The sequence below is a fragment of the Saccostrea echinata genome, unplaced genomic scaffold (assembly GCF_033153115.1).
Source record: "Saccostrea echinata isolate AGI-Se365-2 ecotype Australia unplaced genomic scaffold, CSIRO_AGI_Sech_v1 ptg000028l, whole genome shotgun sequence".
NCBI lineage: Eukaryota > Metazoa > Mollusca > Bivalvia > Ostreida > Ostreidae > Saccostrea > Saccostrea echinata.
This window is the reverse complement of record NW_026889777.1, coordinates 15,191,339-15,209,396: the sequence shown is the minus strand read 5'-3', so window position 1 is coordinate 15,209,396 and position 18,058 is coordinate 15,191,339. Positions and strand designations below refer to the sequence as shown.

Here is an 18,058-nt window from a genome sequence, read left to right as displayed (position 1 = left end):
ATGTCCGTTGATGAAATCTCCTTTAGAGTCTACTTAAGGTAGTATAAAACACCTGTGAAATCAGTTTTAACTCATTTTTTTTAAACTCACAAGGAATAAAAATTACTCCAATATCAATCATCAATGATCTTTGTAAGGAAAATTAAAAACTATCAAGATATCTACCCTGTCCTGTAAAAAATGAAATTATTAAATGAAGTGTAACTTTTGATTTCATGGAAGAAATTTTGGTATTTGGACATATGTATAAATTAGTTTCCATGGTCTATGAACAATAAAATTCAAGGTTATATTTAGAGGTCAAAGGTCAAATATTATGTCATTTACGGATTCTTTTAATTTATTAAAATCTCCAAAAATATCTAAAACCTATGATTCAATTTCCTTATGTTGATACAATCTAATTTTTATTCTTTGAAATCATGCTCTCTTTTACACTATGAGATATGAGAGAGTAGCATATTTACATGTTATGTTTTATTTTTTATATCACAGTATACTCAGATATATTTAACGGAATTATAGTAATGGCTACCTTTAGAAACAGCATGACACACATTTGTAATATATCAGATAGTAATTTATAAACAATGCACATTTTTGTATGAGATGTCTAATTCCACCCTCTTTTTACAGGGGTCTGATAGGCTTAATATCAAAATATATGAACAAAAAAAATGCATGGTTGAATTTTTTTCATATTATACATAGAGAGAGAGAGATTTGGTATCTTAGTACAAAATGTCAAAGTTTCAAAAAATTAAATTTGAGGAAAATTTAGCAAGACAGTGTTCATGAATTACGTCTAATAATTGTCATTTGCCTCCTTTATGTGAACTGCAATGTGATCTCAATGGCTCAATGACTTATTATAGGAATGACTCTAATTCTTGGCCAAATTATTCGAGTATAACCTGGTTTGGGTCAGTTTACGCTTTATAATCCGCGAAGCGGATTATAAAACAGCGTAAACTGACCCAAACCAGGTTATACTCGAATAATTTGGCCAAGAATTAGAGTCATTCCTTATAATTTAATTTTAAAATCATTAAATAACTATGGGTGTAAAATTTCGTTACTTTTTATTAGTTCAAATTTGCCGCTCAATAATACAACCGTAGTAACGGAAGTAACGGAAGTGATGGGAAGCGAGGGGAGGTAAAAACTGATACATAGGCCTAGCAGCCATGTTGTTTGGTTACATGTGGTAAGATCGAATTATCGTTTAAATTTTTATTAAAAAAATTTATTAAATCTGGAATTTTCCATGAATCCCGAGGACTGGAAATGAGAGGACTGTATGGATACAGATGATTCAGCTGGTTGTTAAGGGGGTGTGTACTCATACCAAACCAGGTTATACAGAAATAATTTGTGTTCCTTTTTGGATATTAACCAATCAGAGGCTAGAATACAAACAAAATTAAATTATAAATGGATAACTCAGATTGATAAATTACTCTAATGAAAATCGTACATGATATCAAGCATAGACCTAACGAGCCGAAACACTTACATTGGTCGTACTGTATGGCTTTTGATAAAATTAATACCCTTAATCTGACTTAGCCCACAAGAATAAATATGTCGTTCAGTTGATAAAAGTTTACTGAATGACAGAGCTGTACTACTCAACCGCCTTTCTGGACCTTTCAGTGATCAACCAGATAAAATGAATATCGTAGTTTCATCGTAGTTTCCTGCAAATTTACGAGATACACTGATTCCAGTGTATGTTATCTAATAAGGCAAAGCTTGTACTTTGTTTATGAATTTAATATGAATACACGTTGTTTCTGCTATACATATGTACATTTTTTAAAAAAAAAAACATTCTGAACATACATGTAATGTATAACTACTATAATAGTACACAGAAAAAAATGAATTAAAATCTAAGCAATACCTATGGAATTAAAGGATTAACTTATTGAAATGCAATTACCACAATTTTTAAAATACACATATTAGATATGCTATTCAATCAAAGTTTGCAAAAAAATAATCACAGGAAATGATCTGCTTATTAAAGAAATCATTTCATTAAACAATTCAATAGTAAGACAGCAAATGAAAAATAATGCAGAGAAAATGCTCACCAATCCAATACTCTTAGTCTGCGCACAAATCTAGTTATTGGTTTCATTTAAAAGAAAATTTCAATTTCTTGTTATATCTGCAAAATGATTTGTGTAGAGTTCGATTCATAATGACTCAAAGTTAGAACTACTGAATAAGCTGAAAATGTAAAAGGATTACAGAATTATGCGACATAGAGAAAAAAATCATTTGAGTTTCCAGATCAGACGAGACAGCAGCACAAATATTTCATTGTCAGCAAATATCTTAAGATATATGTCATTTCCCCTCGTTGATAATACATGTAAAGCTCATAATTTTTGTTTATCATTTAATCTTTAACTAAGTATTAAATCAAATCGTGGAAGAATCGTCCATGAAGGTTAAATGGTACAATCGTTGGGAGTTCTGCTGAATTGACCATCTCCATACTAGTGGCATTTAGGAACGCCAAGTAACTTGAATTTCTTATTCCGTTCAAAACTGGAAGAACGAGATACCCATCATCCTCGGATTTGCCACTAGGTGTCGGGATAAACCACGCCTCTACTGCGTAATGATTGGGTACTTTCCACATTCTGTCCTGGCCCCGCCCACACAGATCTTTTTTAACTAGTGCTATATCACTCAAGGAAACATTGTTGCATTTCAAAGCCACGCCATACACAAAACAATACGATCGATATCGATATTTTTCGTTAATGGCAGGAAGGTCGAGGGCCGAGGCACACGGTGCTTTTCGTGAATCCTCAAATGTTTTCCATTTAACTGTTAAGGTGTTTAAATTTATTGAATATCTTCTTACAGCAGCCCTCGTGTTAAACTGGTTCCTCTTAACTGGGTCCAATAGATTGCTCATCTCTAAATTTTTCACGAAGTCAGGATTTGGGTATGACGAAATATCTACTATGATGTTGGAATTGTCTTTCTCGAAAGCATTTATTTGATGCATCATAAACACATTCTCTGTTTTCAATGTGTACACCTCACCCGATTTAATATGTACGACATATAAAGTTGTGGGAGACTCGGGTTCCCAGTCTAAAGCCCTCTCTGGGATAGCATATCGAATCATTTTCATTACATTGATGTAATATGGACAAGCGAAAAATATAACGTAATGTTCTGTTGCAGCAAAGGAATGCATATAAGGAATGCGATCTACCTCCCACGAAGAAATTATCTCCCTTTCTTGAGACGATTTTATTCTAACCAGTGAAATTTTGCTTTTCATACCCGGAATGACATTTACACTTGATAAATAGGTCAAATGATTCGAGGTTCCTGATTCCGGAAGTGGATGTGCAGAGGAGAGAAAATTGAGAAAAGAGAAAGCTGATGGACTTTTATGAATGTGTACAGGAGCAGATACGGAAGAGAGAGTTTGTAGGGAGTCGGGTTCGATTTGATAGACTTTCCAAAAGTCATTTAAAGCTACAATATCACCTTCACCGAACTTGTAAACGTTTACATTCATGTTGTCAATGCCGCGTACTAGGGCTCTCAATCTTTGTACCAGATTAAATGGCGGATCCACAGATTCAAACAAAAGGTATGGAGCAATATCATGCTTTTCCATAGATTCTTTATAGAAGTCACTCTGAAGGAATTTGGTGGAAAAGTATGAGGTGCCATTACCCGGAAATTTCCAACTGCTAAGTTTTGCAAAGGCGTCGAACGCATGCGTGAACCTTCTGCTGCCAACCCCATATTTTCCAAGTCCGTTTCGAATCTGCATAAGATGTACAAGAATTTAGCAATACAAAACAAAAAAAAAAAACAAAAATGTTAGCAATATCTTTAGAAGTGATTCATATTTTTTTTTTTATAAATGATATCCTTCACTACGTCTTCTTGAGAAGGTCCTTGAACAAGATCTTGAAATGATCCTGCAGTAAAGTTTAACAAGGCTTGTTTACTTTCTAGTCCCATAATTAGGTATAATTAGGTAATTCTGAAAAGCTTGAAAAAGTACAATTAACCGCCGCTAGAATTGTAACAGGACTTCCTATTTTTGTGTCTAGAGAAGCACTATATTCTGAAACTGGTTGGGAAACTTTAAAAACCAGGCGATATATTAATCTTACATACATTTCAAAAGTCAACAATGCGTTGTGCCAAGTTTCACTAAAAGTGCCCTATAGTAGACGGAAAAGTAGAATTTTGGAGTTTTTTCTAACGACGTTAGATACAACATTCACTAGAAAATTTCACTTTAGGTTAATGACATCTATGATTAATGAAGATGAATATCAGTAATAACAACACATAACTTACCAATGTGCCTTTTAGCCAAGATGGTAGAGGGTTTTCAAAGTAAATCGGAACGTTTTCCATTTCTTGTTCATTTGAATCAAAGAAGAGCTCAAAACCCGGGTCTGTTTTGTGAGAATCAACATCACTCTTTCTTTCCAGAAATCCGTTCTCAGTGTCTTTCCTTAAAACCGTTGCAGACGCTATAAGCATCAATGGCATACTCAACACTAGAAATACGAACACGAACTTCGGTATTTTACTCATCATTTTCAATAGAGCAGTTTACCTGTTTAGCAGGAACAAAGTGTACTAATTGCTTTCTAGGGTATTATGACTTTATACCTTATTTTTTGATAGCCTTTCGTAACCTCGCCATCCACTCGACCTCCAGACTCCAGATAAAGGATTTCTAGATTATCATTTCGTCAACAAAGAGATATGTTTTGTTAAATATATTAAACGTTTAAGGACAAATGATACATACATACCTTCTTCAAAAATCATGACAATATCAGCTAAAACATATCTATAAAATTAAAATGAATAAGTTTAGCAGCATAGATTTACGTTTTTTATTCAGAGTTTCACAATATTGTCCTATAAAGTGGCCAAAAGTTGTATGAATTTATAAGGGTGACAGCAAAAAGGTAGATTTTTGAATATCACAGAAAGTCTATTAATGATTCCTTATTTTAGAAATTAAATATTTGCATCATCTACAATCAAAATAGATATCAAAATATATATCAATCCAGGCTAATTTAAAATAATGTTTGTTTACCCTCTCCCGACTCAGAATGAGAAAGAAAAAAATGGGTCGGTAGGTAGGTGAGAAATTTTTTTTCAGACTATTTAAATATCAATGCTGAATTTTCAAAATCTATTTTTCGAAATGCATAAAAAAAAATTAATAGCTTCCAGAAGGTTAAAAAAGTTTTGAGTCAGGCCATTTTTAGCCGGTCGGTCGGGAAAGGGCAACCAAACATTTTTAAAGATGGTCCCAGACATCCATTTTTGTGATTGTATCATCTGTCCTTAAAAAAGAAATTATTTTTTATGCATGAATCTAAGGTATAATTCCCCCATTTTACATGTTGAAAGATGTTTAGAGAAAGTGATATAAAGATATGGAATATTATTTTTAAATGTTCTTGTTCTTCTATAATGAATTATAAAAAAAAGTGATATTACATGATATAAATTTACGATCTTTTAATCGTTTCGCCATCATCAATGACACCTTCAATCTGAACTTTGTAAGTTCATACAAGAATACATTGACTCGTGTTGCAAAGAATTAGTGTCAATTCATTTACAACTTTATTTACAATAAATGTACTAAATATTCAATGATAATAAATATCTCTCGCTGTATCACAGTAAACTTTATACGACCTTAGTCAAGGCCCTTTATGAAAGAATATTACGTAAATTATTTACTTAAAGATAAATAAGGAGATGTTCCTGTGGGAAATTGTCTTATTTCAAAGTGGTCCTTACGTTTATATGCATAACTTTACCTAGTAAGGCGAGAACCTTACATTTATACATAAAAATACCTCGAAAGGTGTTTTAAATTCAATTTGTAACATATGATAACATACAACGTAGTTAATAATGAAAACAATTGTGGAATGTATATATATATATCTGTTTAGTGTGACCGTATTTGATAGTAAAGCAAATAAATACAAATTAGGGGTACATTTACCACCTAAACAAAGCGTCTATGCCCTCTGTGAGGAATTCGAAGTAGAGACCGAAACCTGCAATAAACAGGATAGCACAATGCTTTATAATTCTTTATACATAAGTTTTCTACTAATCCTACCTGTAGGGAAATACCTTGTATTTTAATGTAAAGTGTTTCCCAAAATGTCTGGATGGTCAAAGAGAGAGGTCCAGATTGCCGTTTAAGTTAATTTCTAGTTTGGTAAATCGAAAGCTTTGATTTGATAAAAATAATTCTGAGCCTTAAGCTTCTTATAATAAAATGATTAACTACATGTATAATTTATCAGAGTCAATCGCTTACTAACATATAAATTTTTGAGAGGGTGCATGTTGAGTAATATATAGTCGGGCCAGATTGTTTTCATCCGTTGAACAGGATTGAATATCAACAATTTGCTGTTGACAATGATTTGAAGACAGTGCTATCCCTATGAATGCCCATTCCTATTCTCTGCAAAGTGAAAACAGTACCAATGAAATATGGAGATAACGAATAGTAATCAAGCTCAAAAGTCCACGGAAACAGTACAAATCGGGAGAAGAGCAAACACAGACCTCTAAAAACATCAGAGATTGGATCAGGTGCCATGGAGGAGTAAGCATCCCCTGTCGACCTGTCTCACCCGCCGTGTTTTCATCCTTACGATCGAGCAAACGGAAAAATCCCTAGACAATTCAGTGTTTTATTAATGGCCTTGTATTTCCTGACAAGGTCATTGTATCGACCATAGAACTTGCGATGACTTTAAAACAAACAGCTACTCAAAAGACCAGTTAAACAGTACAGATTGTGTGCAGAGCAAATACGGACCTCTGAAAACAGAGGTGGGATCAGATGCCATGGAGGATTAAGCAGCCCTGTCAACTGGTCACACCCGCTGTGTCCCCCTTGTGATGATCGTGTAAACGAAAAAATTCTGTAGACAATAAAGTGTTAAAATATTGGCCTAATAATTTGTATAAAAGAAGTCAGTCAGCATTCGACCTAAATATAGTTTAAATGTGCAAACAGTCATTGTATTTCCCCTAGACGAGATTGTTACTATCATTGCATTATCTACTTATCTGTCAGTAGCTTGCCTCGTTTTAGAAAGGCTGTAGTGCATGTAGAACATGCTCTTGCTTATCGATTCTTCTAGAAGGCTTAGACCCCATATTAGATAATAATTATGGTATATTGCTACATAATTAATGGAATTTGACGACAGAAAAGTTGAAGTCATCACTTTTATCACAAAGTTTAGTTGTTAGGTTGACATCAATGTCTTTTTCTAGTAAACCATCCGAATACGAAACAGATATGTAAGGCATTGTGGCGTATTTTATTTCGAGTTCAAAAGAATATATCAAATCAATGTAGGAAAGAAAAAAATATTTTATAGATAAAACGTCGTCGATATATCTAAATGTCAAATTGAAAGCTTCAGCAAGAGATCTCTTCTTTTTCATGTTTAAGTTTCTGAATAAATTCCTTCATAAGGATACATAATAAGGGGCAAAATTAGTTCCATGGGAATTCAAATAGACTGTTGGAAGACTTAGTCTCTGAAAATTACTTAGGTTTTGTCAATGAGAAACTTAAGAAACTCAATAATCATTTTTATATCAACCTCGGGGTACTTTTTTAACAATCCTGAAGTTATCTCGGTGATGAAAAGTGCAAGTGACATAATTTATTTAGTAAATTCAAGCCAGAAAAATAAATAGCAACCTGCAGTTGTAGATACTATACAAGGACATATAGTGTATAATAAACTTTTTAAAAGTAACTAGAGAAAAATTCATATTTCAGATAAATGTAGTAAAATTTAATTTAAAATTAGAAAGTTTCTCTCCTCGTTGGCTGAAGGTAGGCCGATCGTTCCATAACGATCGTCGAATTCATTGAGAGGTGTATGGTAGTATAAACTCGGCTTCCGGTCATATTGCATGCCGGATAAATTTCCAAATGGTGCTGGTGACGGGTACAGGTCGTTTGCTTTCTCCGCAGATTCGAGAAGCTTGATGTCATACACTTGAGGCAACGCAGGTGAATTTGTATCAACTAAAACAAAAATAAAATAAACATAGAAGACGAATTCTAATGATACTGACTCTTCCCAGAGTTCGACAGTAGGTACAAACATGCTACAATGTTGCAATGTTTTCTTGCCCCCTCTAAACAAATGTGTTTTACCTTTGCTGTCTTTTGAGGTCATCATGACTTTCATCTGTCTTCTCCATTTTGCTCTCCTATTTTGGAACCAAACCTGTAAAAAAGAATAAGTTTAACAAAAATAGTAACTTTAATGTTTGGGGAAATTTTTCATGTATTACGAATGTTATAACGCATCGTTGTTAATGTATCCTAGATGAAGTAATTACATTAAGAAGAATAGAAAGCAAGCGAATTACCTGAACTCTTGATTCAGTCAGATCAAGTTTCATAGCAAGAAGCTCTCTTTGGAATACATCCGGGTATTGAGTCTGTAGGAAAGCGCCCTCTAGCTCACATAATTGACCTCTTGAGAAAGTTGTCCGGAAGCGCCGCTGAGTGGGAGTGGACAGGAAGACTGTAACGGGAAAACTATGCACTGTCTTTAAAGTGATTGTATACAATATCAAAATTTGGAAAATGCTTTTTTGTACATAAGCTAAAGGTAGAATTCGATCAGGACGGATCATTTATATTCAGAACATGAAGTTCAAGATTTATATACGTTGTACTTCGAAAAAGTCAAAGCTTAGTTCGTGCTACATAGTACACCACCTTATGCTTTAACAATTGTTTTGTTTGTTTTGGTATCCTTTGAAGGTAACTCTAATACAAAACAAACGGACAAAAACAAGTAGAAAATATATACACATGTATATTTGAAAGCTATTTTAAATTTGAAAACAATGAATATACAAGAAAGTGAATTTATCGAAAACAATAGTTCTGTTACTCATTTTTTGGGTATTTAAAAGACATGTTAAATATTCGTGCAATTTCAAACTTCAAATTAACCAACATCAACCCCCCCCCCCCCAATATCCAAGCTTACACATGATTTTTAATTGCTATTGCAGGCTTCTGACAGATAAGTTGATGTTACAGGGATTTGAACAATCTCGCTTAAAGTCAGCATTTCACAAATGTTATGGCCATTATAATGACCTTGTAAACAAATATAACCTATCATTGGGTCGTATTTTGATTGACATATTTCATACCAATTGTTAAGCTTTTGTTTTTATACTAAATTTAAATACAGATTATTCCGTCAATAATAGGGCTCCCAGCGGATGTGACCGGTCGACAGGGGATGCTAACTCTTCCTAGGCATCTGATCCCACTTCTGGAATTTCCGGGGATCCGTGTTTTCATTCCTGATCACATATTTGTATTGTTCACAGGTTATTATTATTATTTTTAAATCAACCACTGTTCGTTATATTCACCTATTTCACTGAATCTATTATCGTCAAAGTCCTTACCTTTATTTGTTAGGGATCTTCTCACATAGTGTTTGCTCTCTGAAACAAACTTAAACATAGATTTGCTCAATATTTTAATATATTAAAAAAACTACTGCGAAAGACTTGAGAGCATTCCTAAATTTCTGAAAATTATGAACCTCACAGTAACCAAATCAATTTCAATATTAAAAAGAAAATTTAATCAATTGTAATTCTGGTACTATTTACATGTATGTCCCAAAAGACAGATGTAGCATTTTGTGGAGAAATACTAGTACCCCCCCCCCTAGCCAGCCCCCCCCCCCCCCGAATCTGTACTCTAGAGTAGGCCTTCCCCCGAGGGGAAATCTCACACTAGAGCCAAATTCCATGCTCTTTCTAAGAGTAGGATTTCCACTATTTTATTAATGCAAAAATCACAGAGGCAGTATTTTGGCTTAAAGTGTACAAAAGAGTCAACTGACGTCAATAAAAAAACTGACTGTTTTTGACCCCAGAATTGTTTGAATCTATTATGTCTAAAAATATGTAGATTAATTCATTTAATCTAAACTCAATATTTTAACTCAAAGGCAATTTTTCAAATAAGTCACTCAAAAAATCGTAAGACTCGATGTCTTAACACCTCTCTTGGCGCAGCGGTATTTTTTTGTACATGAATTTTTAAAACTTGGGAGAGACACACACTTCAATATTATGTACACGTAGTTTGAAATATAATTAAAAATAAAATTAAGGTAAAATTCCTTCTTTTTTGTTTCCGTGGCTACAGTTAAAAATTTGTCCAACCGATTACTAGTACATTGTGCCATATTTTATTCAGAAACCAGTTTGATCAATCACAAAGAAAATGACTTCAGTGCTTTAAAGAATCGGTTGGGTGGTTACAGAGAGAGGAAAAATGAAATATAAAATTTTCAATTTTCATACTTCATATGATTTAATGGAATCGATTGCCATTTTAAAACTTTAAGATGTTGAATGCTCAAGACTTTTTGTTTGTAATTTTTGTGAAGTTTCTTTAAGATGGTATACTGCGGGAGCACCTGTGAGAAAATTGAATACGGGCACTTTAAGACAATGTGTCGTCCCCTCTTCCCTCATATGTAGGAAAAGGTATGATGCTGTATTGGAAATTTAGCTTTGGTGGAAATCAAACTATAAAACAGATAGGGATTTAACCCGGAAAATTTGAATCTGGTGTGGGATTTCCGTAGGGGATATCCTACTCTAGGGTCATTTTCCGTGAGGGAAATCCTACTTTAGAGCCTTTTTTCCGAAGGGGGATCCTGCTCTAGAGCCAGTTTTCCGGGGAGGGGGAGGGGGGTAGAGGGAAAAGCCTATCCTACAAGACCGTTACATTACATCTGAGACGATTAATGGTACATGTACATGTTCATTGGTTAAACTCAAATTCGATTATAAGCTCATCATGATACAACTACCATGCTCAGTTCAACTGTGATGTTCAAATCAAGGACAGTGATTTTCTCAAAAGTCACAAAATAGACAGTCAATCTAAAACTGAACATGGAGCAACACACCCATAGTCTGGTATAAAAAATTAAAACAGTATCTTCTAAATGATAAAAGTTTACCTTTTTAAAGGTGTACGTATTTTTAGACGTGTTCAATTTATTTTTGTTGTGTTTTAGATTGGAAGTGGAGAATCTTGCTTTTTTTGGCAAGGACTCATAATTATAATAAATAAATTCTAAAATAGAACAGCGAAAAATTGGGAACGGAGCAACAGACCTTTGAATGAGAATTTCCTCTTAAAATTAACGGAAAAAAAATCTTCGCCTGCTATGGGTCTTCGGAATGAAAAAATCAACCTGCAATAACTTGATATGTATACAGATGTCGTGATTTATATGTAGACACATACTACATCGCTCAGTAAAAATATTCATAATCATTAACTTAACGGCCATTTCATTATTATAGGAAATTATTTCGATTTCCACTAAAACTGGCACTTACCTTTAGAAGTTTTCTTGGAATATACACCTTGTTGATTATCGGCGTTGGGTGGATGAAAAGTAGTTTGTTTTTCATTTTCTTCATATACAACGTCCGATACTTCTGACGTCACAATCGACGGAAAACATTTATGTCCATTCGATCGATCCAGAAAATTGTCTTTAAGAATTAATTTATTATCGACATCCATAAATGTAAATGAAAGTTCTATTAATGCAATTTGTGCTCCGTTCTTTGATTTTCTGTCATTTTGGTTAATAAAATTTGATTTAATATTTCCAAGAATCATTTTTAAGACTTCAATTCACGAAGCTACATCCAATCATTTGACAGTTGTTATAAAGGGGACAATATCAAAATACTTACAGAAAGGAGAACATTAAAATAACTTAATCTGCTACAAAACACAGCATTTAGAAAATAACTCTTGAGAATATCCCTAATTGATGTCCGGCGATGTAATATGGCCTCCAAATCAGAACCCGATCTCATTGAAACGCACTGATAAGTTTTCTTCGTAATTAAAGACGTCCTGCTCATTTGCTAGAATTAATGCAATTACTTTTAAGACTTCACTCTGATGAATATCACATATCCTTCATCTGCTTTAAAAGGGTAAAATTCTGTCCTGAAACGATACATAAATCCTGTTGATCAATGTTGATAAAATGATTCCTGTCTCATGCAAGTGTTTTACACAAAAATGTATCCATTAATTTTAAAATTCGACATTTTTCAAATATTCAAGCCTACAATTTTCATCATTTAACCATGCACGATACATGTACATGTAACTCATATTTCTGTATACTAGTATTTCATATCAGATCATCCAATTTATATATATATTTTAACTCTTTGTAAAATATGTACACCATGGTTTAATACGAATTAGCTTCCCCATTCAGAATACTACTAATTTACTTTCATAGGCATAATGTCCCTGATGAAGTTTCAAAACGACATTTCTTATATTGAGGATCTTAATGACAACGTATATATCTTGAAAAATGGGGGTGTCCGTCCGTACGTCCGTACGTCTTTAGTACATGGGTGTACCCATCTCTTATCAACAGCTCTTCATATAGCACTAATTAAAATTTAATGAGACTCTCACAGAACCTTCACTACATAGTCCCATTGTGCACCTCCTATTGTACTTTTTAACCAGACTCTTTCTATACATGTAACATTGTGGAGGGAGGGGGTACCCATATTTTTCCCGCAAATCCTCATATACCACTGAATAACTTCATGAGAATTTCACAGACTCTTTAGAACATATATTGCCATTGTGCACCTCCTATTTTATGTTATGATCGGACAGATATTCGAGGTTTATAATAGCAAAAAATGGACATAATTGCCATTCTTTCTATAATATTGGGGGTACCAATTTCTTATCCTCAACTTCTCTTCTACCATTGAATAATGAGATTTACTCACAATCTTTATTATATAGTGCCATTGTGCACCCCTTTTTATGTTATGATCGGACAGTTATTTGGGGTTTCCCATAGCAAAAAATGGCTTTTGCCATTAAACTCATATGAATGTTCACGTCGTAAGAGGTTTTGACACAGATTTGATGTTAATGTTTTCTAAAATGTTTGGTATAATATCATGAATTACATTTTTTTAATACCATTTCAGACTGATTTATTATAAAAGCATGTTTTGAAACGTGTTTTATCTGAAAATTATTAAAAGTATGAATTTCGGGACGCTTTTGATTGACACACATCCTTTCACTTTCACAAAGTAAAACTTGACCTAAATTTCGTATAATGAAAAATGTCAAAACTATAATCCAGAAAACTCAGAGTAGAAATAGGAGAAAGCATGACCAACGCGATGTGTGTAGAGTTACAAATTGAACACATCCAGTAAAACGTAAACATTTACAATAAGAAAGCTCGTGCCCATGTTTCCGAACACAGACATATATTGTTTAAGAATTTTTATGTAAGTTCAATTAATTAAACTGAAGTTATTTTTGGAATAAAAATAGAAATATACAATTGTAAACTGAATGGCAATGCAACTGTGTCCAGGTCCCTTTAAACAGAGCATGTCCCTTTAATATAAAAAAGTACATATACATAAATAATGTCCGCTGATGTATTTGCTTTTTTAACTGATTATGGGGCACTACAGATCGATATCTATAAACACTGAAACGGATAATATTTGCCAAGAAATGAAGAGTAAAGGGACCCGTATTTATTCCTGTCAGTGTTTGACTTGTAAATTAAATAGAGACATCGGGAGAAATGAAGAACGCTTGTTAATTATTTAATTATTTATTTTATAGATCAGTAGTCCAAAGGAAGTAAATACATATTTGTTCATCAAATTTTAAACATATAAGGTTTACCAAAATCAATATATTAGAATATAGAATGTAAATGTATACAAAGTCGATGTCCCAATGTTAATCAGAAATTGTGCACCATGACATTGTCTTAAGGACAAAGGATTTACCAGACGAAGACGGACATTGTTAAACGGACGACTAGATTTTAATGGTTTTCAGTTGAAGGCATAATAGATGATTTAAAATGTTTTGTCCAGTGTGAGATTACATTTCTTTTCTCTTCTGAATATAAAAAAGCGTTGAAACTATTTTACTCTAGAAAGTGTCAAATCGGATTATGATTCTCGCAAATTATAAAATGGAGCATCTCCTCTTCAAAATACTTTTTATTTGTTTTATGGATGACTTTGTTTATGCATATACTTTAACAAACGAGCAGAATCTACATACGGCCTTGCTATCAGGATATAATAAAGACCTGCGTCCAGGCACGGACAGAACTTATCCTCTCCAAGTAAACGCATCATTTTATCTGTTCTCAATCAAGGAGTTCGATCTAGATACAGGAAAATTGACCATCACTGGTGTATTCCAAGTCAACTGGTATGACGAAAGACTCTCTTGGGATTTAACCACCTACAATCAGACAAACTCCACGTCAATCCCGCAGCAAAAACTATGGCTTCCTGATTTGATCAATGTTAATCCTTATGAAAACATCAGAGGATTAGGAAGCGACTTGATTAAAGTTATCGTTTTCTATACAGGACTTTGTGACTGGTACGCTCTCCAAGCATTCGAAGTCATATGTGATGCTGATGTAACTGATTTTCCTTTCGACACTCAGTACTGCACGCTGAAATTCTTCATTTGGGGTTATCAACCAAATGAAGTAAATGTGAATTTCATTTCATCAGGTATTATTTTAACACTATATACAGAAAACGGTATCTGGGAAATCGCGGATTCTATAACCCATACACAGTCAAACTTGTATGGATATAAAGAAATCGTTGTTGGTTTGCATCTTAAGCGAAGAACAGCTTACTATGTTGTAAGTCTTGTTCTACCAATAACAACAATCGCAGGACTGATGGGATTTGTTTTTCTTGTGCCCCATGACTCCGGAGAAAGACTAGGATTTTCCATCACGGTACTGTTATCTATCGTTGTATATCTGACAATAGTCCAGGACATGCTTCCAGAAGCTTCAGAACCGAACATTTCAATTCTGGGGTACATTCTTGTTAGCTACGTCCTCAGTGGGGCTTTTGTTGTTGTACTTGTAATCATAAGTTTGAGGATCCAGAATTGTCCAAGCGACAAGCCTGTACCACAAAGCATTGTTCAACTTGTTAGATGTTGTCGCAGGAGAGGAAAGAAAAAGGATACCGTAGAACCGATAAATGAAAAATCTGGACCAGTGGATGACGAAGAAAGCGATGAACATGTGACCTGGTATGAGGTTGGAAAGTGGTTCGATTTCGTGTGTTTCATTAGTTTGATAATTCAGTTAACTTTAACGTGTGTTACGTATTTTTCAATTGTGTTGTCATAGTTTATTTATAAGGAGCCATTGTCAAGACTCGAATCGTTTTCTTAATAAAAGAATTACTTTTGATATTGTTTATAAACATATTTTGAGCATTGAGCTTATTTTATTTTACGCAAAGAATATAACTCAAAGAACAAAGTGACCGAGCAATTAAATAGTAAAATAATTTAGGGCTAGGTTTAAGATAAAGAAATATTCATAATGATATACATGAGAATATGTTCATTCAAAGTTCCTTTATGTTGTTTATAATATCGATAGCATATACGTAAGTAAATTAAAAATCAATAACTTTGAAGTATCCTGAACTTCAGTAGGTCATAATGAACACTTGTTTGTCTTAAAAGTATATCGTTACAAAAATGCACCATTTACAGAATTATGCATCCGCAAAATAACCTCTTCTAATTATATTCCTATACTTTTATTTTTACCTTCGGAAGATTTCATAAAGTAGTTTTATTTTATAACACTGAATATCTTTGTCGGCTGATAAAATTTACAAATTTACTATAAACATTGTTGAGAAGTGTATGCAAGTGGCACAAGATAAAAATGAGAGATTTACTTCTGATCGGTACTTCATCATTTAATTTGTTGATGAAACTTAATGCTATTATAAAATTAAATTTTATAAAATCTTGTGACCTTCACAAATGGGATAAGTGAATTTTAGGTTCTTTTGTACTGATCTAATACTACTGTTAAAGTAACGTTTTCAGGTTTAATACCATTAAGACCTCTAGTCAATGCTCATAATTAATTAGAATATGACCTTCTCAATATCAAATGGAAGGGATTTGATGTTTAAAGAGTTTTAAATAAATCTGCACACAAGCATTTAAAGTCATTGAAGACCTTTCATAAACGACACAGTTTCATTGGTGGACTTTTATAAACAGCAGATTTCTGTTCATTTATCGCAAATATATAATTATCTATGTAAACAATAGCGTATCATAAGAAAGGATTTGATAAGTGAATCCATTAGCTGTTTCTTAGCGATATCAAAATGAAAGAAGTGATTCGGGGATTTTTACTTTTTTGTTCTCTGGTATCAACCGTGAGCGCATATACCTTATCGGACGAGCAGAATTTACGGACGTCTCTATTGACGGGGTATGATAAGGAGTTGAGACCAGGAATAGATAGAGCATTTCCCCTTCAAGTAAACACATCCTACTTTTTATTTTCTATAAACGAGTTCGATATGGATACAGGGAAATTCACTCTGACTGGTTTCTTCCTACAGCAGTGGTTTGATGAAAGACTTTCCTGGGATCCCGCCAACCATAATCAGACAAACTCAACCATAATATTACAAAACAAAATATGGCTGCCCAACCTGATTAATACGAATCCTTTTGAAGACATCAGAGGGCTTGGAAGTGAGCTGATTTCAGTACGTGTGTCCTCCACTGGTTTGTGTGAATGGTATGCCCTTCAGGTGCTGGAGGTGATATGTGATCCCGATGTTTCCAAATTTCCTTTTGACACCCAGTACTGTACTATGAAATTTTTCATTGGTGGTTATCTACCATACGAAGTAAACGTCAATTTCGTAACATCAGAAGTGTTTTTACAATTATATCATGAAAATGGTGTATGGGAAATTACTGCTTCTACAACTCACACAAAGTTAAACCTTTATGGGTATGAAGAAGTTGTTGTTGGACTTCATTTGAAACGAAGAACAGCTTACTACACCGTTAGTCTGATATTGCCAGTATTGGCAATCTCAGTACTGCTGGGTTTTGTCTTTATTCTTCCTCCTGAATCTGGCGAGAGATTGGGATTTAGTACCACAGTTCTACTATCAATAGTTCTTTACCTTACTTTAATTCAAGACATGCTTCCTGAATCCTCAGAACCGAATGTGTCCATTATTGGCTACATTCTGGTAAGCTACGTAATGACAGGTGCAATCACTGTAATTTTTGTAATCTTTGGTTTTAGAATTCAAAGTTCTTGCAAAAAACCCGTTCCTCGATTCATTGCAAGCACAGTGAAATGTTTTCGTAGGAAAAGGAAAGGAGTTAACTCTGCAGAAAGCTTGGAAACAAAATCTGTGGCCATTGATGAGGATGATAATGACGGAGTGTCTTGGATTGAAGTTGGAAGATTTTTTGATAAAATGTGTTTTATTGTCTCTTTAATTCAAATAGCAATATCGAATATAATTTTTATGTCCATTGTGTATTCATAGATCCAGATACTATTACTTTCCCTCCAAAACTTTCATATTTTTTTCTCTCTTAGAATAAAATTATTACTTACTAGTTTACAGATTCGTATTGTCAGAACTTTAAAAAGTATATATACCGGTCTTTTATCCATTTATGTACTACTATTGCATTTTAATAACATTAAAAATAAAAGTTTGGTAATTTTTCCAAGTGTCATTCTCTTCCTTTACAAGTGTTATAATTTCCGAAAACTTTATTAAGCACAAGTTCGATTTATTTCTTCATTAAATACAAAACATTTAACATGGAAATAATATTTATTTAATTACCATTAATATTTATTATGAAAAATGCTACATATTTAGTCATTATTCAATGCCTGATATTAACCTATAGGTAAAATTTCAATGATTGCTTTTGCCATCAACCAATACCATGCTACCTGTATGATTAACTGTATATACATTTGTTTGAATTTGCTTTCAACTTTACGATCAAATCTCGAGT

The 18,058-nt window shown here is 33.4% G+C and overlaps 3 protein-coding genes across 3 annotated transcripts; 2 read left to right on the top strand and 1 right to left on the bottom strand.

The window, feature by feature from the left end:
• Positions 1-2,371: 2,371 nt before the first annotated feature.
• LOC133193558 (retinoid isomerohydrolase-like) lies at positions 2,372-11,568 on the bottom strand. The gene is made up of 7 exons (XM_061329520.1): positions 11,494-11,568; positions 8,464-8,646; positions 8,246-8,318; positions 7,940-8,113; positions 6,047-6,101; positions 4,357-4,516; positions 2,372-3,811 (listed from the first exon to the last, which is right to left on the bottom strand). The coding sequence occupies exons 1-7, from the start codon at positions 11,566-11,568 to the stop codon at positions 2,429-2,431; spliced, it is 2,103 nt and encodes a 700-aa protein (XP_061185504.1). The 3' UTR covers positions 2,372-2,428.
• Positions 11,569-14,168: 2,600 nt separating this feature from the next.
• On the top strand, positions 14,169-15,368 carry LOC133193557 (acetylcholine receptor subunit alpha-like). The gene has a single exon (XM_061329519.1). It carries the CDS (start codon positions 14,169-14,171, stop codon positions 15,366-15,368), a length of 1,200 nt encoding a protein of 399 aa, XP_061185503.1.
• Positions 15,369-16,377: 1,009 nt separating this feature from the next.
• On the top strand, positions 16,378-17,571 carry LOC133193556 (neuronal acetylcholine receptor subunit beta-3-like). The gene has a single exon (XM_061329518.1). The coding sequence runs from the start codon at positions 16,378-16,380 to the stop codon at positions 17,569-17,571; it is 1,194 nt and encodes a 397-aa protein (XP_061185502.1).
• Positions 17,572-18,058: the final 487 nt, after the last annotated feature.

Bases quoted from the DNA above. Each gene is read 5' to 3' on its own strand.
- LOC133193558 (XM_061329520.1), bottom strand. From the start codon at position 11,568: ATGAAAAACAAACTACTTTTCATCCACCCAACGCCGATAATCAACAAG. The intron at 8,647-11,493 runs GTAAGTGCCAGT...ATCACTTTAAAG, and splicing joins TTCCAAGAAAACTTCTAAAG to ACAGTGCATAGTTTTCCCGT. The intron at 8,114-8,245 runs GTAAAACACATT...TTTTTGTTTTAG, and splicing joins GACCTCAAAAGACAGCAAAG to TTGATACAAATTCACCTGCG.
- LOC133193557 (XM_061329519.1), top strand. From the start codon at position 14,169: ATGGAGCATCTCCTCTTCAAAATACTTTTTATTTGTTTTATGGATGAC.
- LOC133193556 (XM_061329518.1), top strand. From the start codon at position 16,378: ATGAAAGAAGTGATTCGGGGATTTTTACTTTTTTGTTCTCTGGTATCA.